The sequence below is a fragment of the Danio aesculapii genome, chromosome 4, assembly GCF_903798145.1.
Source record: "Danio aesculapii chromosome 4, fDanAes4.1, whole genome shotgun sequence".
Classification (NCBI taxonomy): Eukaryota; Metazoa; Chordata; class Actinopteri; order Cypriniformes; family Danionidae; genus Danio; species Danio aesculapii.
The window spans coordinates 59,364,937-59,391,193 of record NC_079438.1 but is presented as its reverse complement, the minus strand read 5'-3'; the positions used below and the strand labels follow the sequence as shown (position 1 = coordinate 59,391,193).

At 38.9% G+C, this 26,257-nt stretch overlaps 2 protein-coding genes across 3 annotated transcripts in view; one reads left to right on the top strand and one right to left on the bottom strand.

Moving 5' to 3' along the window:
• Positions 1-536: 536 nt before the first annotated feature.
• rtcb (RNA 2',3'-cyclic phosphate and 5'-OH ligase) lies at positions 537-10,777 on the bottom strand. Its single transcript, XM_056456289.1, has 12 exons — positions 10,596-10,777; positions 10,269-10,347; positions 8,474-8,541; positions 8,301-8,400; positions 8,053-8,209; positions 6,523-6,679; positions 5,818-5,977; positions 4,519-4,694; positions 3,734-3,922; positions 3,464-3,574; positions 3,266-3,385; positions 537-918 (listed from the first exon to the last, which is right to left on the bottom strand). The coding sequence occupies exons 1-12, from the start codon at positions 10,686-10,688 to the stop codon at positions 811-813; spliced, it is 1,518 nt and encodes a 505-aa protein (XP_056312264.1). The 5' UTR covers positions 10,689-10,777; the 3' UTR covers positions 537-810.
• A 1,184-nt stretch (positions 10,778-11,961) lies between these two features.
• Positions 11,962-26,257, top strand: part of fbxo7 (F-box protein 7) — a 15,545-nt gene continuing 1,249 nt past the window's right edge. The window contains exons 1-9 of one of the 2 annotated variants that reach the window (XM_056456285.1): positions 11,962-12,029; positions 12,254-12,381; positions 12,912-13,098; positions 20,818-21,111; positions 21,227-21,371; positions 21,478-21,561; positions 21,645-21,740; positions 21,855-22,031; positions 24,733-24,779. In XM_056456285.1, coding sequence (XP_056312260.1) covers positions 12,260-12,381; positions 12,912-13,098; positions 20,818-21,111; positions 21,227-21,371; positions 21,478-21,561; positions 21,645-21,740; positions 21,855-22,031; positions 24,733-24,779 — 1,152 coding nt within the window. In that variant the 5' untranslated portion in view covers positions 11,962-12,029; positions 12,254-12,259. The remainder of the gene's footprint in view (positions 12,030-12,253; positions 12,382-12,911; positions 13,099-20,817; positions 21,112-21,226; positions 21,372-21,477; positions 21,562-21,644; positions 21,741-21,854; positions 22,032-24,732; positions 24,780-26,257) is intronic. The other variant, XM_056456286.1, reaches the window with a different exon arrangement.

Below are 26,257 nucleotides of genomic sequence, written 5' to 3'. Positions count from 1 at the left end.
TTACACTGCTAATTAAATACAACTCTCATCTGAAGCCTGTACCATAACCTGGATTAGCTAGTTTACTTTCAGTTTAGTTTGCAAGAAAATCATGGGTTTTAAGTAACATGATGTCAGCCTGACTTGTGACTCTGTTGCCATGCTAGCATGAAGCATCAGAGCTATGTTACCTAAAACCCAAGATTAATGCAATCTGGACTGAAAACTAACCAGCTAATCTGGCTTCAGATCTCTCAGCACAAACGTCTGTCAAAATTAAACAGAAGTGTTATTGCTGACAGAATGAGTTTGGTGTGTGTGTGTGTGTGTGTGTGTTGGATTATTAATTCAGCCCTGGATCCAGAAAGCCATCAGGCGACACACACATTGAGAATGATGGTAGGAAATACCATGCTAACCCAATAAATACAGCACTTGATGACTGTAAAGGTTGTTTCAGATGCGGTTCAGAAATGCTCCAGTCCTGCTGCTGGTGGTCAAACCCAGAGTTCATGCCAAATAAGAGGAAGAAAAACATGCGACAGGTAGACTCAGTATCTGTGTGTAAAGCTGATTTATTTTTGATATGCCAGGACGTGCCCCTTCACTCCTTCTGTGGATGTTTTTGTCATGACCAATAAAGTATTTACTAATCTCAGCTTGATTTCCAGCGTAATTCATTCCACACAGAGAGGATCTGTTGCTGATGGAGACCTTTATTTTGACAGAAACATGTCTTGTGCACCCTTCACCCAAAACCAAACACAGGTGACTCTTCAGCCGGAGTAGTAAGTGCAGAATGTGTGAATGTTGGCTCTTGGGCTGTGATGTTTAACCTTTAATCACAGCGATGGGTCTGAGTTTGATGGCTTTTTTACTGATGCCGGCATCATGGCATGTGTTCACCACGTCTGTCACGTTCTTGTAGGACTCGGGAGCCTGAAAGCACAAGATCAATGTGAGTACATTTTGTTTTTGGGTGAACTCTTCACTTAACCCATTTTAAGCCCACCGGCAAATATTAAAGTTGCCATTTTCCTTATAGGAGTTATTTTCTACAAGTTATCCATGTGTAATTTCTCACGAACGTGCAAGCAAACAACCAAATAAAAGATTTCAAGACCGAAAAAAGGAATTGATTTACTTCCTGTCACAAGGTTTTCGAATTCCTACCCCTAATTTTAAGATGCAAAATGGAGGCAAACCCTCCCAAATAATGGCAATTCATGATACTACAAATTATTTTTTGTTCACAAAGGTATATCAACATAATCATGAAGGTCTCTAGATTCATCCAAATATAACTAATCTTTCAAGAGACCTATAGTTTTTTTTGTATACTTTGTCAAAAGCGGCAACTATAGGTGGGCAAATACCTTGTAAGTACATAAATCAATTAGGAAATAATGTGTTAAGTTTATAAATCAAGGTTATTGGTCTTGTTGAATGATTTTTATTTTCATAATACCCCATCTAAGCATAACTTAATCATTTAACTGATATCTTTAAGACTTTTGATACGCAGCAAAGTCCTCAGAGTCAAATTAATATCTCCCACTGGCCTACAAAGAGTTAAAAATAACACTGGAGCAGAGTTAAAGTGCTGAGTGAACGGAGAATAATGAACTTCTGCTGTTAAAAAAGCAAAACCACAAGCAAATTCAGTCACAACCTTAGGCCCTGCTGTCCACACAAACATCGCCATCGCTTTAGTCTCAATTACAGCTTTTTTTCTACATGAAAACCACATTTTTGAAAACTCATGTCAGGGTGAAGATTTTCCAAATCAGGGTCTGTGTTTATTTAGAAAATTGAGAAAAAAAGTGTGTCCATGGCCAATAAATAAACCTCAATCAATAATCAATCCCAATAAATCTCTCAATCTCCACTCATCAGGATTAATTAGTAATCATTAAACAACTCCACGAACAGAATCAGCAGCTTTACTTATTGCTAATCTGGCTGATTATTTGTCATGGTCTCCTATTCAAATTTTACATTGAAGTGTTCTTCCAACATATTTGCCCACCGGCAACTATATTCAAATATGATTTTCAAGAAGAAGAAAAAAAATCAGAAACCTAGAGAAAATGAATGCTAAACATGTTCATATTGGGCACTCTTAACAAGGCTACATGCATGGAACCGTTTACAAATGTTGGGCACAAATGGGTTAAACATCATTATACTCTCTCTTCTCTTCTTTCTTTCTTCTGTTAAACACTGAAGATGATTTACTGAAGCACTGCTGGAAGCTGGTAACCACTGACTTCTATAGTATTTCTTACTATTAAAGTCAATGGTTACCGGTTTTCAGCTGCGCTTCAGTACATCATCTTCAGTGTTCAACAGAGGAAAGAAACTCATGGAACAAGTGAAGAGAGAGTAAACGATGGTCAGTTCTGGGTGAAGGGTGCATTTTAAAAGCATGTTTGTAAGATAAGACTTTACGTGTGGTCTCTCTGAACACCTCGTGCTGTGTGTGTTGACACATTTACCCACTGGGCTTTTGCTGCTGACCACCTTTTGCATTATTATTTCATTACAAAGCAAAAACTAATTGCACTGAATCATATGTGATGTATATATTGGACTTGTATTTCCCAAGGGCTGTTCATCATTCTTATAATGGCAGTGAATGGTGACAGGTTTTTTACATTAAAAATAAATGCATGCAAACGAGTCCAAATGAATACTCATTGCTCCTGATGATACACTGAGGTCTTGTGAGGCTAAACGATCACTCAGTGTGAGACATTGAACATTTATTACCAATATTATTAGCTTTAATCCACAGCCTGGTCAAACAGTTCTCGGAGAGAGTAGTTCTGTCGCTTTAATAACGATTGCACATGCACAGAGAATAGTTTGACCAGGCTGTGGATTAAAGCTAATATTATTGTATGTAAATACTGTTTGGTTTCCTACATGAAGCGATCGTTTGGCTTCACAGGATCTCAGTCGGCCATCAGGAGTCATGACTAATGATTTGGAAAAACCTGTCACCATTCACTGCCATTATATGAATCACACAGAGCAACACATTCAACTCAAAATCTGTCCTACTGAAGAAGAAAAAAGGTCTCCTACATCTTGGGATGTCCTGTGGGTGAGTAGATTAGCAGGAGATTTTCATTATTGGGTGAACTGTCCCTTTAATAATGAATTTCATATGTTTTTGCCTTGATGACTGCACATTTTATATTACTAGTTTTCAGCTTCAAGTTCAATTTAAAGACTTGGGTTAATAGTAATAGTAGTGTTAATAAATCATTGATCCTCTCACCTCCTCCATCACCAGCTTGGGTGACGCCACCCTAATAGCGATGCCCATGTCTGCCAGTTTATCCAGAACGTCCTGGAAGTCCAGGTTGCGTCTAGATTTGGCTCTGGATAAAGCTCGACCCTGCAGAAACACAAGTGTAGGTTAATTCATGAACGCACACACTGTTTATAAATGTGTATAATAATGATTGTGACCCACAGCGCCGTGACACGTGGTGCCAAACGTCTCTGTCATGCCCTGCTCGGTGCCCGTCAGCACATAACTGCAGGTGCCCATGGTTCCTCCAATCAGGACGGGCTGACCGGTCAGCTGTAGACATACACATCCTTCAGCTTAACATGGGTCTTCATGAGATGTATACATGTAATATTGTATATTAATGTCAGTATTTTTCAATATGGTGGTATTAGTTAAAACAGGGTGAGCAGAAGACAGTGTGTTTTGCTTGTGTGTGTGTGTGTTGCTCACCTGATAGTCTACAGGTATGAGTGGATGGTGTGGAGGAAACGCTCTGGTCGAGCCCTTCCTGTGCACCAGCAGTGTTTTCTGCCGGCCGTCCACCATGTGCTCCTCCACTTTAGCGATGTTGTGCGAGACGTCGTAGATCACGTGCATGTCCAGATCGTCTGGGGTGGTGCTGAACACTTTGGAGAACGCCTGAGGTGTGAAGGTAACAACTTAAACACTCCATCCCACAGTGCGCAACACAAGATCATTCACATTCAGAAAAGTTACTGTTCAGATTGACCGCCCTTTGGTTATGTTGGTGGCTGTTTTTGACCCATTGACTTACATTAAAAAAAAAATGTATAGTAAAGCTATGACGGCATATAATCATGCATTGATTGTTGCTGGTTTTTCCTGTTGGTAAGAGGGACCATGTGTTGTGATTTTTCTCATATCGTGAGATGCATGATTATATGCTGTCATGGCTTTGCAAGCAAAAAATGTGATTATATTGAAAGTCAATGGGGCAAAAACAGCACCAACATGACCACAGTGGAGTCAGTTTTCAAAGCATTTTCCCAAAATATGCGTCAAAATAATCATCAATAATCAATAGTTGTGGCCAAAGCAACTGGAACAAGTAAAAGCTGAATAACTGATAGAATTACCTTTCAGTTTTGGGTGAACTATCGCTGTCATTTTAATTGTTTTAGTACAGTAAAATAACTGCTTATGAGTTAATATCGGCTAAATAAATTGGCATTTGTAAATATGATATTAAATCCAGTTATTAGTTATGCATTAACCTGTCGTGTGAGGAAGGTCATGGAGGATCGGTTGACCCAGGCGTAGTTTCCTGCAGCCGCCATTCCCTTCAGATAATCCTGGCCCTCTACAGACGTGATGCGCGCGCATGCTAGCTGCCGGTCGTTTACTGTGATGTGGTCCCGCTTCATGGCCTTCTCCATCGCCACCAGAGCATCTGCAGCAGAGAAACAAAGTCAGAAATCAACCCTATTCCCTTAATAGTGCACTATTTGAGAGTGAGTGCACTTCATAATGCAATCTCACAATGCACAGCAGTAAGTCTACTGCTGTATCTGAAATCGCCCCCTATACCCTTAATAGTGCACTCAATCTCACAATGCACAGCAATAAGTCTACTGCTGTATCCGAAATCACCCCCTATACAATAATAGTGCACTATTTGAGGGAGCATTATGAAGTGCACTCAATCTCACAATGCACAGCAATAAGTCTACTGCTGTATCCGAAATCACCCCCTATACAATAATAGTGCACTATTTGAGGGAGCATTATGAAGTGCACTCAATCTCACAATGCACAGCAATAAGTCTACTGCTGTATCCGAAATCTCTCCCTATACCCTTAATAGTGCACTATGAGGGTGCATTATGAAGTGCACTCAATCTCACAATGCAGAGCAATAAGTCTACTGCTGTATCTGAAATCGCCCCCCTATAGCCTTAATAGTGCACTATTTGAGAGTGCATTATGGAGTGCACTCAATCTCACAATGCAGAGCAATAAGTCTACTGCTGTATCTGAAATCGCCCCCCTATAGCCTTAATAGTGCACTATTTGAGGGAGCATTATGAAGTGCACTCAATCAACCCCTCAATGCACTGCAATGAGTCTACTAGTAGTGCACTATTTGAGGGAGTGTGTGACTATTTCTAGTGATGTCTGAAATCATAGTGGATGTTTTGAAGTGCACTCACTCAATCTGACGATACTTTGAACACTAAAACAAAAGAAATAACGTAACAATTGACTAAAACTAAATAGAAATGTTCCTCAAAATAAAAAGTAAATTCAAATCATTAATGAAACGAGGTAAAACTGAGATGTACAGCATATTTAAAACTCGTATATTGTAATAATTAATGTACTTTTCTGCTCAGATTAAACTACAATTAGTAAAAGTAAATGTATAAAAACTACATTTAAATGTTTCTCAAAATAAAGACTAGACTACAGCTAAACAACAACATCAAACAAGCAAAAAAGGACACGTATCGCATATTAAAAACCTTGTATATCATCATCATAACTAATGTAAAAGCAGTGATGTTGTTCCTCACCGGTGGCCACCTGATGTCCGAGCCCTCGGCTGCCGCTGTGGATCATCACGCACACCTGCCCTTTATGATCGATGCCCATCTTCTTAGCAGCGTAATCATTGTAGATCTCGTCCACCACCTGAATCTCTGCGTAGTGGTTTCCTGCACCCAGAGTTCCCAACTGTAGGAATAGAGGTAAAGCTGGTTTTCTATTTGCACATTCAGACTTTCTCCTTAATATTGTCATTTCAGAAAAGCAGTACTTGCACGTTCTTAATAGGGAAATCATATTAGTAGGCAATGACTATCAAAGTACAAGATGGTTCACAGTGAATTAAATGGTGCTAATGTTGTTTTGAAGTAGTAATTGCATGCCAATTCAGACCGAATATTTAAAGCAGCATAAGTAAACAACATAGGGGCCTTTAAATGTGCAAATATAAATGTAACTTTACTCCAATACTATAGGAGACAAACACACACACACACACACACACACACACACACACACACACGTGGCTCGATGATAATACATGTAGCAGAACAAGCCTTTATAAATGTTTATAAGCGTATATAAATATAAAATTGTGGTTGAAATGTAAATGTACAGCAGAAGAAATAGGGAAAATGAAAGTTAAGAATCATTTTGGATACATTGGGAATCTTTAAGGACTTTACAATCCGTAGTAATGTAGTTTTTGCATGTTTTATTTTCCCATCATGCACCTGTGGCAGTCCTCTCTTCTTGGCTTTGGAGGAGACTTTGTTTGGGTCGGCCTGCAGCATGCGTCCATACTCCTCACAGTGCTCTTTATCCTCCGCCCAGGCGTATCCCTCCCTCAGAGACCAGTCCACACCCATCTCCAGCGCCTCCTCCAGGTCCCTGCACACACACACAGACAGAGACTGTACTGCAGATCCTCTCATTCACTTCTGTAGTTTTACATGTCTTTGATATTTTAAGAAAACAAATACTGTTCATATTTTAACATTCTTAAATTGTTATGGTCATCTGTTTTTATTATTATTATTTAGTGTTTATGTTAGTGTAGATCAGGCATGTCCAAACTTGTTCCTGGAGGGCCGGTGTCCTGCTGAGTTTAGCTCCAACTTGCTTCAAAACACCTGCAGGAAGCTTCTAGTATATCTACTAAGAGCTTGATTAGCTGGTTCAGGTGTGTTTGATTAGGGTTTGAGCTAAACTCTCCAGGACATAGGCCCTCCAGGACCGAGTTTGGACACCCCTGGTGTAGATTAATAAATGCAAAGAGTACTTTATTCTACTTTAATTCTGTTTTTTTTTAGTGTTTGGGTTATTCATTTTTTCGTATCTGCAGTTAAATTAATGCAAATGTAATAGTTGCATTGCAATAATTCTAAGATTTTTATGATTTGTTAATTTTTAATTTAGTGTTTGGGTTATTTGTTTTTTTTAGTAAAATTTTTGTAAAATGCATTTATTTTTAATTTTTCTAGTATTTTTATTTTTATTAAAGTATTTAATAAAGTATATTCTAGTATTTATATTTTATTTTTAATTTTTTTAGTAAAATGCATTTATTTTTAATTTTTTTAGTAAAATGCATTTATTTTTAATTTTTTTAGTAAAATGCATTTATTTTTAATTTTTCAGCAGTCAGTAAGCAAAAAAGTAAGACTTCTGCATTTAGAGCGTCACACACATTAACCCAGACTTGTGTGTTTGCATTGGACAGGCTGAAGCTGACTGCATGCACAAACTGCTACTGAACACATGCAAACTGGAGCTCAGGGTTCATATGGTCATGAAAAATCTGGAAAAGTCAAGGAATTTTGACATGGCATTTTCCAGGCCTGGAAAAGTTTTGGAAAAACAGAAAAACCCAAAACATTTTGAGAAAGTCATGGAAAACTCATATCTGTATACTTGAATATAGGTTAGTTGTCTTGACTTTTATTCTGTCCTTGGCCATGTCACACACACTCACATTATTAGTGCGGTGTAAGCATGATCTAAATAAATTTTACATTGATATAAAATGAAACTAAATACATTGATGCATGTTTTATAATATGCTGTAATAAATGTGAACATGCATTGTTTTTCTTTTACCACAGATATATGTAGACATTGCATGAAACATTAGGTCATGAAAATTTACTTGAAAGTCCTGGAAAAGTCATTGAATTTTAGTAGTAAATGTGTATAAACCCTGGAAGCTGATGTTTGGCACAGGTGTAGAACTGTGTGTGTGTGTGTGTTTCTGCAGTGTTTACTTGGCTCCCATTGGAATGACGCCCTTGGAGCCGACACCGACAGGGATGTGGTCGAAGAGAGACTGTGCCAGCTGCTCCTTCACCGGCTGAACGTCGCCCTCATCCAGGTTTGTGCGCAGCAGACGAACACCACAGTTAATGTCGAAACCCACACCCCCTGAGCGCACACACACACACACACACACACACACGCAGATATTCCATAATTAAATATCTCAAGATAACAAACAAGCACATTATACACACACCTGGAGAGACCACTGCGTCTGGGTTTTCCATGTCGAATGCTGCCATGTTCCCGATGGCGAATCCGTATCCTGAGTGAACGTCCGGTAAACCGATCGACCGCTGCAAAAACACACCGTGAAAAAACCAAGCGTAGATGCATGATGGGCTGATCAACACTGTGTGTTTAACTCACGTGCACGATTCCTGGCAGAGCGGCCACGTTCCCAATCTGCTTCATCGCAGGTAAGAAACCCCCAAACCCTGTGCAAACACCAGATAATGTCAAGAAATAAGTAGATGGACTACTTGAATATAATGCACAATTAAGGTGGTGAAGCTGTGATGTGGCTGTTACACTTTGGTGTGCATCATTTACTAATTTAGCATTATTCTGCTTATACCTTAGCTCAATAATGGTGTCAGTTTTGGATATTCAATTGTGAAGTTATTTGAGTTCAGCAGTAAAGCAGCTCTATTAGAGATGATGGTGTCGTTATTCTGCTCTATAGTTCAGTGTTGATTCAGTTTAGCTCAATAACAGTGTTAGTGTTGTGAAAATCAATAATGAAACAAACTGAATTGAGTGAAAGTGCCAGACTATTGTTGTTATTCAACTCTCATTTGTTCAATGTTGATTCAGTTTAATTCAATAAGTGTTATTGTAAAAAACAATGAAACTAAAGATAAGTTCAGCTGTAAAGGTCATTATTCAGATCCTGAGGTGTGCATTGCTTTCTAATAATCCAACCGATCAGAGTCCGTTATTGTGCTTCGCCTCTGTTCAGGTTCAGCTCATTTAGTGACTGTGTGCGGTTAATGTGTCATGCAAAAGGTGTGTTTTATGACATAAAGCTTGTGTGCATGAATAACATGTGTTTTGTGTGTTAACAGCGGTTTTAAAGGCCAATGCAATCCGTTCCACAATTCTGCATGCAAACACTGAGGTCGAACACCTGAGCAGGTAAACCTGAGCTATTCAAAGCAGGGCTGTCAGTCTAAAAGGGGTTTAAGCATTAAAACAATAATACAACTCTCATACAGAATTTGTATAAATTATAATCATCATATTACAATTGATTGAAATGAATTCATAACCTAAACGTATGCACAGGAAGGGCTAAAAATTCCTTCCTAATCTGCAATTGCCTCTCTGGCTATACCACTAACTATACTCTCTCAAAAGAAAAAAAAAAAATTACATTACTAATGCTTTGCTTTGCTTAGACTTAACACGCCTGAAACTTGTCTATAGCACTTGTTCACTGCTGCTCTTATAGTTGTGTAAATTGCTTCCTTGTCCTCATTTGTAAGTCACTTTGGATAAAAGCGTCTGCTAATTGTAAACACATGGAGAACAAATGTTAATGTAAAACTATATAAGTAAATAGTTAATAAACTAAATTTCAGTTATAGGTTATATTGAGCTATATTGTTGGTCTGATTTGGGTAGCTTTACATGGCCAAAGGAATATGGAGGTGAAGTTGGTTTTATAATGGGATATTCAGACATTCTCCTTAGTAATATAATTTCAGAAAAGTATTCTTTGCAATTTCTAAATTGGGAAATCATATTAGCAGGTAATTACTATCAAAGTACAACCATGTTTACAGTAAATTAGATAGTGTTGATGTTGTTTTGAAGTCAATACTTGCATACTAATTCTGATCGACTATTCAAATTAGCCTGGTAAACCATATAGAGACAGTTAAATGAACGAATGTGTCTATTAGGAATATTAAACTGTCTAAAATTATTTTAGGCCTAGAACAGTGAATTTGAGACCTTTTTATGGCCTTAATTTAGTTTTTGAAATGTAAAGACTTCTCCATAAAATGTACCTAAACATCTGGCACTTTTATTTGACTCATTTCAACACAGCAACTCTACTTTACTGTACCGACTACTGCTGTTCAGCTATTCATCTTTGTTTATTGATATGAATGACTGAATGTTTGTTGTTACAGAAAAGCAGATGTTGTTGCATCACCTCCTCCACGACAGGCGTTTCTCAGCTCCTCAAACATCAGCTTTTCCAGCGGGTCGTTAACATAAAACACTCCTTCCACCTGAAAACAACACAGATACAGATAAATACACGACATTTACTCGCAAAAACACCATCAAATGAGGAGCAATCTGAATGAAAAAACACTTGACAGCTGCATAAACCAACAAAACAACACATAATCAGCACATAGACTCTAGTGAGTCATGTAAAATACGAGCAATTAATAAAACACGATTGATTTTGATGATCATGTAAAGCCGACATGTTCTCAGTTGTGCGTCAGTGTATTTCTGACAGCTCTTTTACCAGCATATTCGGCACGAAACCCTTCTTGATCCGCCAGCAGTTTTTGTGTATTTTATCCAGATACTGGAGCTCATCGTTATAAGAGCGACTCATTTTTTTTATGTCAATTATCAACGCAAATTTTGACAGCGAACTTTCTCTACACGTTACGCCGACTCGCGCTCTTCTTCGCTTGTTTTTATACGGAGCTCCGCCGGCTTGTCCAGCGCCGCCTGCTGATCACATTGAAATCAGCAGCGAGCACATACTATATTGCGTTTTTAAAATGTTTATACATTTTTTTACTTCTAAAGTTTCCGTTTTCTTTTTTAAAAATGAATGAAATTTAGATGCTATTTATTTCTTTGACACAAACTATTTTATTTAATATGTTAATACATTTACTTTAAGTAATTTAAGTTTTAAGCACTTTTTTTAGAAGTTTAAAAACTTCTAAAATAATACTCTCGTGATGCTTTTACGACGCTTTGTATATTAGCCCGATTACGCTTCTGAATAAAAAATAAAATGAGATAATAGATGTTATTGCCACATGCGACTTTATTTCTCAGAATTGCGAAATATAAAGCCAGAATTCTGACTTTATTAAACGAAATTGCGACTCTATACCTCAAAATTGTGACTTTATATCTCAGAATTATGAGATTAAAAAGTGGAAACAACCTAAAAACAAATGTATTCAGTGGCATTATGTTGTTTTCTTTGTTTTCTCGTGATCTCGACACAAAAGTTCTCGTTATTGTAACCTTTAATAGGGGATATGCCGAAGCATGCTAATAGGACTTTGAATTTGCCAGTAACCTGGGTTAAGCGCTTCCAGTCAACTGTATGCCAATGCTAAAATCGGCACGTTTAAGGTCTGTTTTCTTTAAAAATCAGCGATCTCCACTGGCTGAGTGATATCTGATATAAAGTGGGTCTCAGATTGTACAATAAGCACTGCATTAAATGACATTTTCCCCCTCCATGTCGTTATAATATGAGCATTTATTTTACCTCATTATATTCAATGGAGCTTCTGCGCTAGCTTGACGGGCGCGTGCGAGTTAAACGGTTTTTTGTCTCGTTTTACGCTTGAGCAACTAAATCAATGCCAAAGTTTATTTAACTGAATGTATTTCAATTACATTACAACATCGATGCTGTAAAAGGAACTGCATAAAATGGAAAAAAACTCCCAATAACAGGTCACCAGAGGTTTATCAGTATAGCAAAAACACTAGTTTTGGCATATACCCTATTGTTTCTGCCGTACGTATTATTAATGTACTTTATTAATTTGATTATTTATTTATTAATCAAAAATAAAAGTCTCCCTCCATAGTCTATTAGCCCCGGCAGTATTGGGACCTTTATTTTGAATATCTCGCTCCACTGTTTTTGTTCGACTGCAGAGCTTCCGGCTTCACTGCGTTACTTTGACGTTTCTGAAAGGTAAGTGATGTTTATATTTTCCTCCAGTTGTGTTTAATATGTAGCTGAAACACACACAGAAGAGACTTTTCTTTAGTTTGTACTTATTTTAGATCGTTACTCTGAAGCGAGAGCATTACACACGCTGACACATGAGGCGGTCGGTGAAAGTAAACGCTGAGCCTCTGTTGGTTTCCACTGTCCGTGAAGTGAAAGTGAAAGTGTGTTTCTGTTTGTTTTGTCAGCACAGAATGAAGCTCCGCGTGAGGATCAGCAGACAGACCTGCCGCCTAGAGCTGCAGGGAGAAGAGCCGAGCCTGGCAGAGCTCCGGGCCCGGGTGAGGGAGTCACTGCTGACCCGCTTCGGGCTCCGGTCAGTCTGAGCACGAGCATTCGCACACAGAGAGAGTCTGAACACACGCAGTTGATGCTGTTTAGAAATGCGTTTACACCACCATTAGACAGCTGCATGCTCTAGAACAGTGGCTGAGTTCAGACTTTTATTCTGTAATTTGAATTAACCATGTTGTTGTTTTTTAATAGTTAAATTAATAACAAAGTTTTTAATTATTTTTACCTGTTAACATTCATTTTGTATAATCTCACTCTTATTAAATTCACCATGGTAAATGTAATGATATAAAATGTAAACATTTAAAGCATAAATGTCTTCAGTTTAAACTGTTTACCAAATTACATTATTTGATCACTACGTTATTTAACTTTAATTAACAGTGAGCGTTATAGTAAGCATTAAAGTTTTTGTTTTACTTATTTAAGCGACTCTTAATGTTTTATTAGTTTAAGCATATGATAGGAGTGATAGGAGCATATGATAGGAGTGATTGGAGCTGTACTGAGCTGTATGTAGTAGTGTTTCTCTCTATGTGTTTGTGTGTGTAGCTCAGATCTGGACTTTAGGCTGTCTCTGAATGGTAAAGAGGATCTGCTGGACACAGGACAGTCTCTCTCCTCCTGTGGCGTCGTCTCTGGTGATCTGATCAGTGTGATTTTACCCGCTAGCAGCTCTGAGGAAACACAGCCGAGCCCGAGCAGTGCTGCAGCCCACCGGACACACACAGATCAGCAGGTGACACACACAGACTCCTGTCAGAGGGAGGAAAATAAACAATTACAACCTATTTAAATGTTAAGTTGTCCCTGAACTAATTTTTATTATTATTTATTTTAAAGATCCACATTTCCAGTTGTTTTAGTTTATTTTTCGAATCCTTATTGTATTTGGGCTTTGATTGGGTTATAAAGGTGTTAACCCCTTCTATGCCGTTCCAAATTCCCATGTAACTTACTGTCTACCTTCAAAAGTATGGATAAATCCAAAATGTGTGCCCTGGATTTATCCTCCCCACTAGGCTCTCGGGACGTCAATGGATATAATGTGGATCTTAATTTGAGCTTTCCCTTCTCTGAAGTTTTGTTTCGCTGCATAGACAGAAACGTTGGTTTTACTGAGATAGCTAGGTGCATTTGTTTGCTCACATGCTTTTATACACTGTTGGAATGTCCTTCATTTTGCTGTAATTTTAATAGCATCAGACAATTCACACCTTGATCTAGAAAATACACAAAGCCTTTCCCTGTGCTTGATTCATAGCTATCAACCTTTTGCAGCTGTGCTCTGACTGCTTCCTCCCATACACTTAAGTGAGTGAGATAGATCAAGCCAGGACACAAAGACCGATCAAGGAGTCATTCGGCCAAGTTCATCGCTACATTAGGTGTTTCACATATTACGCAGTCCTCCATCCTGTACTGCAGCACACCGTCTTCCTAGTGACCTATCATACCCTGGTTTTCTCAATGGTTATGGATCCAGATAATCCCCTAACAATCCTAATAGTCTCCACTAGCTTTGTGTTCAATCATTCATTCATTTTCATCCGCTTATCTGGGGCCGGGTCGCGGGGGCAGCAGTCTTAAGAGAGAACTCCAGACTTCCCTCTCTCCAGACACTTACTTCAGCTCCTCTGAGGGGATCCCGAGGTGTTCCAAGGCCAACCGAGAGCCATAGTCCCTCCAGCGTGTCCTGGGTCTTCTCCAAGGCCTCCTCCCGGTGGAACATGCCTGGAACGCTTCCCTAGGTAGGCGCCACTGGATGTTTCTCTGGATGCGAAGGAGCAGCGGCTCTACTCCGAGCTCCTCCCGGGTGTCAGAGCTCCTCACCTTGTCTATAAGGGAGCTCCCTGCGAAGGGAACTCATTTCGGCTGCTTGTATCCGAGATCTTGTCCTTTCGGTCATAACCCAAAGCTTATGACAATAGGCGAAAGTATGAACGTAGATTGACCGGTAAATCAAGAGCTTTGCCTTTTGGCTCAGCTTCTTATTTACTACAATGGACCGGTACATCGACCGCATTACACTGCCGCTGCACCAATCCACTCCATCCTTCCTTCACTCATCAAATAAAACCCCAAGATACTTGAACTCCCCCACCTGGGGTAAGGACTTTCCTCCAACCTGGAGATGGCAGGCCACCTTTTTCCGGTGGAGCACCATGGACTTGGAGGTGCTAATTGTCATCCCAGCTATGTCACTCGGCAGCAAACCGCCCCAGTGCATGCTGAAGGTCCATGTTTGATGAAGCCAACAGAACAACAGGTTGTCTTCAAATGTCTCTGCCATTATTTTGCCTTTTTTATTAGATCTCTGAGACTCCAGACGCTGCTCGCTTCTGGTTGAACTGTAGTTGTAGATGTCAGACATAACGTTATCCTCTGTGCCCAGATAGCGTTTAATTATGTCCATTTACTTTCCTTTGTATGTGCATATACGATATCTCCCACCTTTTTATCTGGCTTTCTTCCTTTCGAATAGTATCTTCTTTTTCAGGTATTGGCAAAAATTCCAAGCAATCAATAACCTGCTCGTCCCAATCTTTTTCCTGATTTTTGATGAACTATGCCTTTGCTGCTTTCATGATTCTTTCAGCTGTACTATTGCTAGCTGTTTGCTATTTTACTGATTTGATCAATTTTACTCCCTCTCTTTCTTTTTTTGGAAGTTGTTTAACTTCACTGCCTGTAATTTTGAGCATTATTCCCCTCACCTCATTCGTCTTTCCTCTGTATTTGGAGCACTCGCTCAGGCTTTTAATGCTCTGTAGCTCTATCACAGGGGTGTATTTGTGAGTAATTACTGGCATTGTCTGTTTGTAGAAAATGACAATTGTTCTTCTTAATCTGAGGTCTAAGGGGTCCGGCGTGATCCATGATTGTTTCATCATTTTCCTGATCAGTTTTTAATAGATCCATATTCATTGTTACGTGAGTCCAATGCATTTCTGCAATTCCCACAATTCACTTTTATCACATGATATTCTGCAAAGTGTTGCATAATTAGCCCTAAAGCATGACAATAGAGTGCTCAATACTTTGTCGTAGGATGTTTTAATTGTAAGTGTCATTTATTAAGTCTTTTTGACTCCTTTTTGTGATAGCCTGTCCCTTCATACATAACCGTCCACGTTTTTGTTTCCTATCGCAGCTGTAGTGCTTTTGTGATGTGTGGCTGGTTTGATGAAGAACCGTAGGTTTAATCTCCCCGATCAGCCTATCTATTGCTCTTTAGTCACTGGCTTGTTTTAACTCCTTCCCCTTGGAGGTGTTAAAGCCATTGTTTTTGCATGTACTCAGGTTTCTATATAACACTCAACATCACTCAATTCCTTAGCTTTTTCTAAGGCTTTTGTAAAGGCCTTCACTTCAGCTGCTTGGGCGCTCTGTCCCATATTTAAGCTGCCTTTGTATGGGTGTGTGATTTGATTTTTCATCCTTTTTATTTCTAATTCACTCTGTTTTATCTGGTTCACTTGTTCCATCAGTGTAGTAGCAGACTTTATTTATTGCCATTTTTGTTGTTTGTTTTTTCCCTCTTAGGAACGTTTTGGGCTTTAAAACTAAATCTTGTGTCATTCAAGTGCATCAGCCATTTTGCTGATGTGTGAGAATGTACTTGTTTGTTTTCGCGTAATAAATTCTTGGCTTTATTGGATCTATTTGATCTATTCCCTCTTCCTTCGCTTTCCGGATTAAGCTGCAGTCACACTGCACTTTTCTCCCCATAGACTTCCATTCATACACGCGCAAATGCATCAGACCGGAAACGCAAGGTCGTGCGGCAAGTTTCGCTGTTCACTGCATTGGAAAGTTCAAACTTGGTGAACTCTGACTTGCGAAATCGCATCACATGATTGCGTGAGACCAATCAAGGATCAAAGCATGACCTCTCTGGACAGACATTTAAAACATGGAGCAATCATTCTCTTTTTTTTTTTATGTGCAAATATCTTGCGTAAAACCGGCCCTTTTCGCAGCAGCGTACTGCAGAATTTCACACGCACAAACTCTCATTTGTCGATCTTAAGTGAGGTTTATAAGGGTCAACAATGATTTGTGTGCAATTTTTTGTGGTTTGCTGCCTTATTATTTGAGATGAAGCTGACAGGGTGTTTCTGATTGTTATTGTATAGAGCTATTTCTATTTCATCTTCTGAATGAAACAATCTTTTGCCATCAATGGTTTTGTCTCATCTCTCTTTACCGTTCGACTGCTATTCAGTGCTTCATCTATTAGTTTAGCCTTTATCTCTAATAACTTCTCATTCCATTTTAAGGTGCTTCATAAAGAGGTTTTGCATGTTTAGCATGCCCTGGGATGGAATCACTTACAAAGTATACTATACTGTAAATTTTCTTTTTCTTAAACTCTACTATTTTTTATATATATTTTTTTATATTAATGTTAAGCACCTTGGGTCTGAGAGTAACGCAATTTCGATTCTCTATATGTCTTGTACATGTGGCTGAATTGACAATAAAGCTGACTTTGACTTTGAAAGTTGAATGTACCAAGCATGCTCTGCAACTGCTTTAAACTGGTTTTGTGTTTCTCTTTCAATTCCTTTCTTTTATTTTCCGTAATCTGTGACGGGAATCATTCATGACCAGTTCTTTAAAATCCTCTGAACTCCATGCTGTTTTGAGCAATTTTCATTTTCTTATAGTTTACTCTGAATCCATTATTTAGGCTTTCTTTTATTTGATCTCTGAGACTCCAGATGCCGTTTGCTTCTAGTTGAACTGCAGTTTTAGATGGCACAGATATAACTTTATCCTCTGTGCCCAGATTTTGTTTAAATGTGTATATATAATATCTCCTACCTTTATCTGGTATTCTTCCTTTCAAAGACTATCTGCCTTTTCCGGTATTGGAACTCTCATTTAGAAAAGTCGAGCAATCAGTTACCTGCTCGTCCCAATCTTTTCCTGATTATTTTTATTTTTTTAATTTGACGAACCATGCCTTTGCTTCTTTGATCATGATTTCAGCTATGCCATTGCTAGCTGGTTGGTGTTGTAATGATTGGATCAAGTTTACACCTTCACTTTTCAGACCGTTTTCTGCTTCTTTGCCTGTAATATTGTAAGTGTTGTCCCCTTTCACCCTATTCAGCTTTCCTCTGCATTTGACAATTTTTCTTCGTCTGAGATGTAAGAGGTCCGGCATAATGCATGCCTATTTCATCATCTTCCTAATCTCTTTTTATAGATTCATAATCATTGTTACGTGAGTCAATTGCATTTCTGCAATTTTCACTTTTATCCTATGATATTCTGTCTTTAAGTTTTCTGTGTTTAGTCTTAAAGCATGACAATAGACTGCTCAATACTTTTGTCCCTGTACTCAGGTGGCTCAAGGTGTCATGTGATATTTTTAGGTCTTCTTCAGTATTTGTGACTATAAGAGTGTCTTCTATATAAATCACAATAGGTCGGTCCGTAAGAACTTCCATCATTATAGCTTGAAAAGCATTTGGAGAGTTCGAAAATGGAAAATAAATTGTACTGCTTATTTTTAAAAGTAAATGCGGTGCGAGGCCGCCTCTAAGGCTTTAATAGCACAAAATCCAAAATCTATGCATTGATATTGATGATATTTTTCCTTCTGGAGCTGCTCTTGTAGCATTTCTTGCAGTAATCAGATATCTTGTATCTGGTATTGTTTGTTTATGTTGTTACCAACCTCAACCAATCATCTGGTTTTGCAAACACTTGTATAGGAGAATTTGTTGGTGCATTATCAACTTCCTCTACTATATCTTTTACCTTTAATTCCTGTACTTGTTTTCTTTCCCTTTCACTTTTATTAATGAGGTATTGCCTATTGTGGGGTGGTGGAATGGCACAGTTTGGTGTCATTCCTATTTATGAAAATGTTCTGCAGTCATTTTTTACTTTTTGCAACGTGCTTGATTTATTTCTTAACTTTTCTCTGACTTTATTAGGGTCGGCTTTAATTGTCTTGGCCATTCTCTTTATTTCCTCCTCCTGGTTTACTTTTTTCAACCAGCCTATTTCTCTGCTTTTTAATATTGTGCTGGCATCTTTCAGTTTACCAACACCTTTTGTGATCTGTAAACTGTGTGCTTTTCTACATTACCTCAGACGTTTTTGATATTAAAGGCTGTTTAAGTTTTGTTGGCTGCTTTAGGCAGGTGATTTACCACCGATCAAAGATTATTCCATCATGTTCAGATTCACTTGCTCAGACATTAAGGTCATTTTACTTGAAGTCTGGCACCCCCAGTCCTCTCAAGATTTGGGTGACTCTTTGTTGCTTTTAACTGCTTTAGACTCTTTTTTTGAGATCCTCTTGTCTATCTTTTCTTGTCTCTGTTCTAGGGTCAGTTTTGACCATTTCTCTTTTGAGACATAGTCAGTCCCTCCAGATTTTAGTTTGAAATCCTCTTTTTTTTGTTATTTACTTGTGTTCTTCCCTCTGACCTGAGGCGTTTGGCTCTGGTGTTTTATGTTCAGCTCTTAGTCTTTGCAGTTTGTGTTTTAGAGCGGGCTGAGCTTTATGTTTTTCAGTAATGATCTTTCTTTTTCTTTCCCATCTAATGGCAAAGTTAATTTTACCCATGATGTTTGTGGCCCTAATAGTTTTAGTCTGATAATCCAGGCACTAAATCTGTCACCTCAAGAACTTCTCTTATCAGCGCATACACTGAATTCAGTCTCCCGTCTGTCTAAGCAGTATGGGTAAACTCCTATGTATTTGATTGGTTCAGCCCTTTCCGCCCTCTCATCTTTAAGGGTTTTACCTAATACTGTCCTAAGCTGCAGTCTTATCTTTTTTTTTGGTATGATGTACTATCATTGCCTTAATTCATCATCAGCTTTGAAAATTTCGCCTATTCTGATCGTTCCTGTGCTTTCTCCATAACCGATGCCCCTGGGGAGAATGTTATTTGTGGTAACGGGTACAGAGCCCTGTCCCTTAACTCACTGACCACCTGTGGCTTCCCTAGCATCACTCTTCTTCAGAACAGGAGTTTGTTTCAGAGCTCGGCTCACTGGAGACTCACTCGGCAGCGAGGTGACGTTGTTTTTTGCCTTTGTTATCTTCTGCCTTCCTCTTACCTCTGGTGAACTTTCTCTAGCAAGATAATTTCCTTATTTTCCCTAGTTTTGGGGTATCGTTTGCTCAATGAATCTTCATCCATTAATCCTGGCCAAATAAATCCTCTGACCATCACTTGTAATCCTTCTGCCAACTCACAGATCTTATGTAGTTTGGCCTTCAGATTTACATCAGTCCAAATTCACATCTGCAGTACAAGCCAAAGCTAGATATATCATATCAGCATTCTCTTTTTGCTCTGTCCTTCTTTAGGTGAACTTTGAACCCAGGTGGGACAGTGGCGTCCCCAGAAAATCTTAGGGGTGGCCAGAAGAGGCCACACCAAATCTTGGGGTGGTGCACAAAAATAAACTAATTGAGTGTAATGTTGTATTTATGTTTGTGGTAAATGAAATAATGTGGTTTTAATGAATTATTCTTGAAATATTGCTAGAAATAATTCAGCAAGTACATATGCAAACCAAATAAAAGTCCATATTTATTTTAAAAACACTTCTGGTGTGTATATATAAATAACTTTTCAGTTGTTTTTCACATACTTTTATTGTACATGTCTAAAATTAATGAATGAATGAAGATTAATGAATGAATCAATAAATCAAATGAACAAACTGAACACACAAACACACACTCCCTATACAGACTCTAATAATATAATTTATCCATATTCCTTTTTGAGCCACAATATTATTAATACAGCTTCCTCTATTGATGTACCTTAAGGTAAATATGAAATAGCCACTGCTGTCTATTGAGGCGTCTGCGGGCTGTCAATGAAGATCGGAGACGGGGAGGGGCAGTGAATGAGCTACACCAGTGGCACCAATCAGTCCACAATAATTTAGCGGCTGCTATTTATTTATTGAAATATTGTGAATTTATGTAAGTACATTTAAATGAATAATATCAACAACAAAGTTATATCGGGGTAGCCAGAGTTTACACTGGGGTGGCCGTGGGGGGGCCCCTAAGGTGGGAGACTAACTCTTCGACTCCCTGTCTGCAAAATGTCTCTATAAGCTGAGGTCTTCCTCTCTTTAAAGGCCCTATACTGTAAGTGAAGTGTTTTAAATCATGAAACCCAATTAAAAAAATGAAGAAAACTAACTTTTTTTGGTAATTATTGAAATGAAATATAATAATTGACTATATAACTTCTTGTGTTTTCATTTGAGTACATAGTTTTGGATGAAACCCCATCTGATGTTTCATTTAAACCCTGATACAGAGTTTAGGAATCATCAGACAGGCTTCACAGGGCTCTAACTGCACTGCGAGGGTTATCTTACAAGCCATGAAAATGAAAATAACATGACAAACGGCCTGAAGCCATGACTTGAGGTGTGTGTGTGTGTGTGTGTTTAGGCTGGTGGATCAGACGTCAGCAGTAGCAGCAGTGTGATGGAGCAGCATGTGCAGGAGTGTGTGGATCAGGATCTGCAGGAGCGTATGGATCATCAGCAGCAGGAGTGTGTGGATCTTCAACAGGAGTGTGTGTGTGCTGCTGCTCCTCCTCCTCTGCTCTGCTGTGAGGCTGAAGACGGTCTCCTCCCTCTCGCTCTGGAGCGGCTGCTAGACTCCTCCACCTGCAGAAGCCCCTCCGACTGCCTAATGCTGGCACTACACCTGCTGCTGCTGGAGACCGGCTTTATCCCACAGGTGTGTGCGTCTCCACAGCAGCACACTTGACCTGGGGAATGTTGTTCATATCTTAAAGGGAGAGTTCACCCGAAGATGCAAATGTACTCAGTATTTACTCTCTCCTCTGCTTAAGGGTGGGGCCGTGAGCTCAGGGGAGATGCCGATTGGCTGGCAGGCCGCAGGGGGCGTGTTTAGACTCCAGTATGTCCACCCTCTGCTGGAGAACAGCCTGGTGTCGGTGGTGGCCGTGCCCATGGGTCAAACTCTGGTCATTAATGGTAACATAGTGGTGTTTGCTGAAATAATGAGTGAAAATTTCTTTAAAACAAGCAAAATAATCTGCCAATGAGGGAATAAAATAATCTTATTTTTGCTTTTGATCAGCCGTCCTGAAGATGGAGACGAGCTTGGAGAATTCCCGCAAACTGCTGCTCAAACCTGACGAGTATGTGACAGCTGAGTGGACAGGTGAAGCTCACACACACACACACACGCATCTGTAAAAACACAGCAGGATTAATGACTGAATGACCTGCCATGTGTCTGTGCAGGCGGCAGCTCTGGTGTGGTCTACAGAGATCTGCGCAGACTCTCTCGCCTGGTCAGAGATCAGCTGGTGTATCCGCTCATGGCCACTGCCAGACAGGGTGAGTCTGTGTGTTTACTGTTCACACATGTGCGTCAGAGTGTTTAACATATGTCTTTGTGTGTGTGTGTGTGTGTGTGTGTGTGTGTGTGTGTGTGTGTGTGTGTGTGTGTAGCTCTGGGTCTGCCGCTGCTCTTCGGTCTGCCTGTTCTTCCTCCTGAGCTGCTGCTGCGTTTGCTGCGTCTGCTGGATGTTCAATCTCTCGTCTCGCTGTCGGCTGTGTGTCGACACCTGAACACCGCTACCCATGATGCTTCACTCTGGAGACACCTGCTGCACAGAGACTTCAGGGGTAAATGCACACATACACACTATATGATGCATGATATACAAGCGCCGATATCGACTGATAAATGCTATTTTTAGTTTTTTAAACGGTTTAGTTTGCTCAAAAATTAATGAATCATTATTCACCGTCCCTTAAGTGTTTCCTAACCCTTGAGTTTCTTTATTGTGTTGAACAGAAAAGAAGATATTTTGAAGAATGCTGAAAACATGTAACCATTGACTTCTGTAGTAGGATAAACAAATGCTGTGTCCCGATTCACATGCCAGTATATAAAATAGTATTTGAAAAGAGAGTTAGTGTGTAATATGTTGAAAAGTGTACGCCAAAGGCTCCTGGTGATTGTAGTATTTCCAGTATAAATAGGGTTGTAGAATTAATCTAAAGCGCAGGTGTCAAACTCAGTTCTTGGAGGGCCGCAGCTCTGCACAGTTTAGTTCCAACACCGCTTCAACACACTTTGCCTGTAGGTTTTAGACAAGCCTCAATTAGTTTGATCGGGTGTGTTTCATTAGGGTTAAAGTGAAACTGTGCAGAGCTGCGGCCCTCTAGGAAGTGGAATTGACACCCATGATCTAAAAAAAAGAAAATCTTGAAAGTTATGGATAGGCCCACATATAATTAGCGCGCACAGAAATCCACAGATCTTTGAGGTCATCATTCAGTCTATTTGTTTTGCTTTTGTAAATGTGTTTATATTTGTTTCAGTAATATTATTGAATATGTAAATGTGTATATGATTTATTTACAACAGAAGTGGTATTAACTGGATTTTCATTGTAAACCTTATATGTGTATACATATATATATATATATATTTCATGTTGTTTTTAGCTACTATACTGTCAATGTGTTTTAGAGTAAATCTGCAGCTTTTGTAGAAAATTCTGCACAGGAACAGCAAAAACATTGTAAGAAAAAACAATGAGGATGTTGAAGATGTTTATTCAGCATAGCAGTCTGAAAATACACGGCAATACTTTGGGTTCATCTTCTTCAACTCAAACCTTTTATACCACTTTAGTTTTACTGCATGTAAATGTTAATGAAGCTGCTCTTTGGCTGTTGACACAGCTGTTCTCTGTATGGTAATGCGGTTTCCACTGTATGTGATGGTTGTCTGTGCCTCACACCCAGTTGTGGAAAGAGTACTGAAAAATCATACTCAAGTAAAAGTACCATTACTTGCCTAAAAATGTAGTGTAAGTAAAGTAAGTACCTGTTGTAAATGTAACTCATAATATGAGTAAAAAGTAGCCCTTTCAATAGTACTCAAGAGTAGTGAGTATTACACTGTAAAAAGCAGATGCGTTTACATGTACTACTTATTTAAAATAATTGTGCATGAGTGTGTGTGTAAATGTAACATTCTGTAGTGCATTTAGTTATTGCCCAGCAACGTCATTAGATGTTAATATTAGGTTAGATTTAAGTTGTGATGTCAGGTCATCAAAATTCAATGTCTAGTCAGCGTCTAAGGCAGGGGTGGGCAAACTCAGTCCTGGAGGGCCAGTGTCCTGCACAGTTTAGCTCCGACTGTAATCAAACACACCTGCTTGTAGATTTCCAGTTATCTTAAAGACACTGGTTAGCTTGTTCAGGTGTGTTTGATTAGTGTTGGAGCTTAACTGTGCAGGACGCCAGCCCTCCAGGACTGAGTTTGCCCACCTCTGGAAGGAGCATGTTATTTTAATGTTGGATAATGATGTCAAATGACAATTTGGTTGATTTTAGGTTGTGTTGGAAAATGATCAAAATCCAACGTCGAGCCAACGTCATATTGACGTCAAATACTGAACCAAAATCCAACATCTGATAGATGTCATAGTGGTAACGTCCACACAATGCCAAGCTGTAACATCTTTAGACGTTGATATTTGGTTGGTTTTATGTTGGACATTGATGTTGGCCTGACGTTGAGTTCTGACGTCAACCTGAATTTCATTTCCACACATAATGCAACGGCCCCTTGACGGTAGGGTATAACGTCAATCTGACATCATGTTGACATCTTGTGCCTGCTGGGTGTTTCAAGCCATTTCGGTCATCATACAGTAAGCATCCGCCATCTTCTCATCAGTGACACGCATTTAAACAGTCTGGGTCAATGCGTGTAAAGATTTTGGACATGTTCTTGACACTTTTAATGCTTCAAAACATTTTGCTGCAATTATGAAGTGCCCATGTCTTGAGGTAGTTTTGTAATCCCCATAGACAGGGTATAATATAGTAGTGACTGCAACTTGGAGGACAGTAGTGGAGTAAAAGTACAGATACTGCACTAAACATGCGCTAAAGGGAAAGTAAATGTACACAATTTTAAAACTACTTACTAAATTAGAATTTCTGAGAAAAAACTACTCCGTTACTGTCATTTGAGTATTTGTAATTAGTTACTTTACACCGCTGCTCACAGCCATCCCCACAGACAACAAATTGTTGAGTTCTGTATCGTAATTCATCCCTTTTGGGAATTGAGCATCAATGCACCATTTAGAGTGGAAGTCGGGTCGAGGCTGACTCATTTCTTACATGTACAAATATATTTGGTTATCGTATCTGTGAAAAATTCAGCATCTGTGCATCCCTAATAAACACACGCACACATTCATGCGTGCACTCACGCATTTACACAGTCATTCACACACATCTGTGTACAAGCAGAAGTACACAGTGTGCAGAAGTAATTGAGTGTTGTGTTTTGCAGTAAGTTTTCCGGCTGGACATCAGCACAGAGACACAGACTGGAGGGAGGTAAGAGACACACACACACATCTCACTTATATTGACATACTAATGATCTGCAAAAGCTGGTTAAATGACTTCACCCCTCACAGATCTGTCTTTTACATGAGTTTTTTTTACAATCACTATGACCCTAAATGAGTTTTTTTTCAATACATTTAACAAGTTCCCTAAACTCTTAACGCACCGACATGCCTAAGACACACAATTGGTCAAACGTTTAACTGCATGCTCAAACAGATTGTAAACTAAACCCCAAAACTAGTGTTGAAAATACAGTAATGAACACTAACACAATACAGCATGTCTGACAAAACACTGCAAACATGTTTCAAAATCAAACCATTATTGGAAACACTAACACACGTCCTCCTCCAACAGGAACATTTAGTCAATCAGAACACACTGACGATAAAAACACGACCATCAGCTGGCATTACAGAGACTGCAGTATTGCACATGTCAGCTCTGCCCTTATATTTGAAGCCTCTCTACAGTGTTGTGTTGGCTTTGGTAAATGCATGCATTTTGTTTGTTTTGCTGCAGAAATTCAATACAAAAAATGTACGACCACATTAGAGTAGCTTTCTAAAATGTAGAGTTTAAGAAGTAAATAAATACAGACACAGAATTGCTGCAGTACAGACTTTATTTGCAAAAGGACATCTCTGCAAGATAAACAAACAGAAAAAGCAGTGCAATTATAATAAAACAAAGTAAGTCATCTTTTATTCTGCCCGGTCTTCTGCATCTGGCCACGTTTTGCATGGTGGGAAGAATCTTTTGGCATGCTTTATCCTAATAGCTGTTTCTCATTGACAGTGGAATAAAATACAGGTAATATATTTGTGTTTCAATTCACAATATAAACTGTTCACTTTGACTTTAGCCTATAGAAGTTCTGTTTAGAGCATGATGTTATCTGTTCTGGCATACAGTGTAAAAGTGTTTGCAAATGTGACTGTAACATGACATTGGTTTGGTCGAGCTTGAAGAAGTTCAAGCATTTTAAATGAGTGAAACTGGATGCATTTTGTGTCAAAGCAACGAGAAACGTGTTAATTGTATAGCTCACGAAGATGAATGTTGTACTAACTGTGATAAGAGTTTAGGAAAGTTGTTAAATGTATTAAAAAACCTGTCATAGCCATTGTAAACGAAATTGTAAACAAACTAATACTTTGTACAGGATGCTTTACAGTAACGCGTGTGTGTGTGCGTTTACAATAGATTAGTCAGAAGCAAACACAAAACTGATCAACTAATCTAACAAAATATCAGTGTAAACATTACTACACGTATATTTATATATAGGGGAAAATATATAATACAATTAAAAGAAAATAAAAATTCACATACATTTGTCCCTTCATGTTTCTCTTGATTTTTCCTATTGAGGACAATTTTATTTTATCTTTATATTCCTATAGATGTATAGTGACTGAAGTGTAATAAATCTGCTTTGCACCAAATATTATCCATATCCA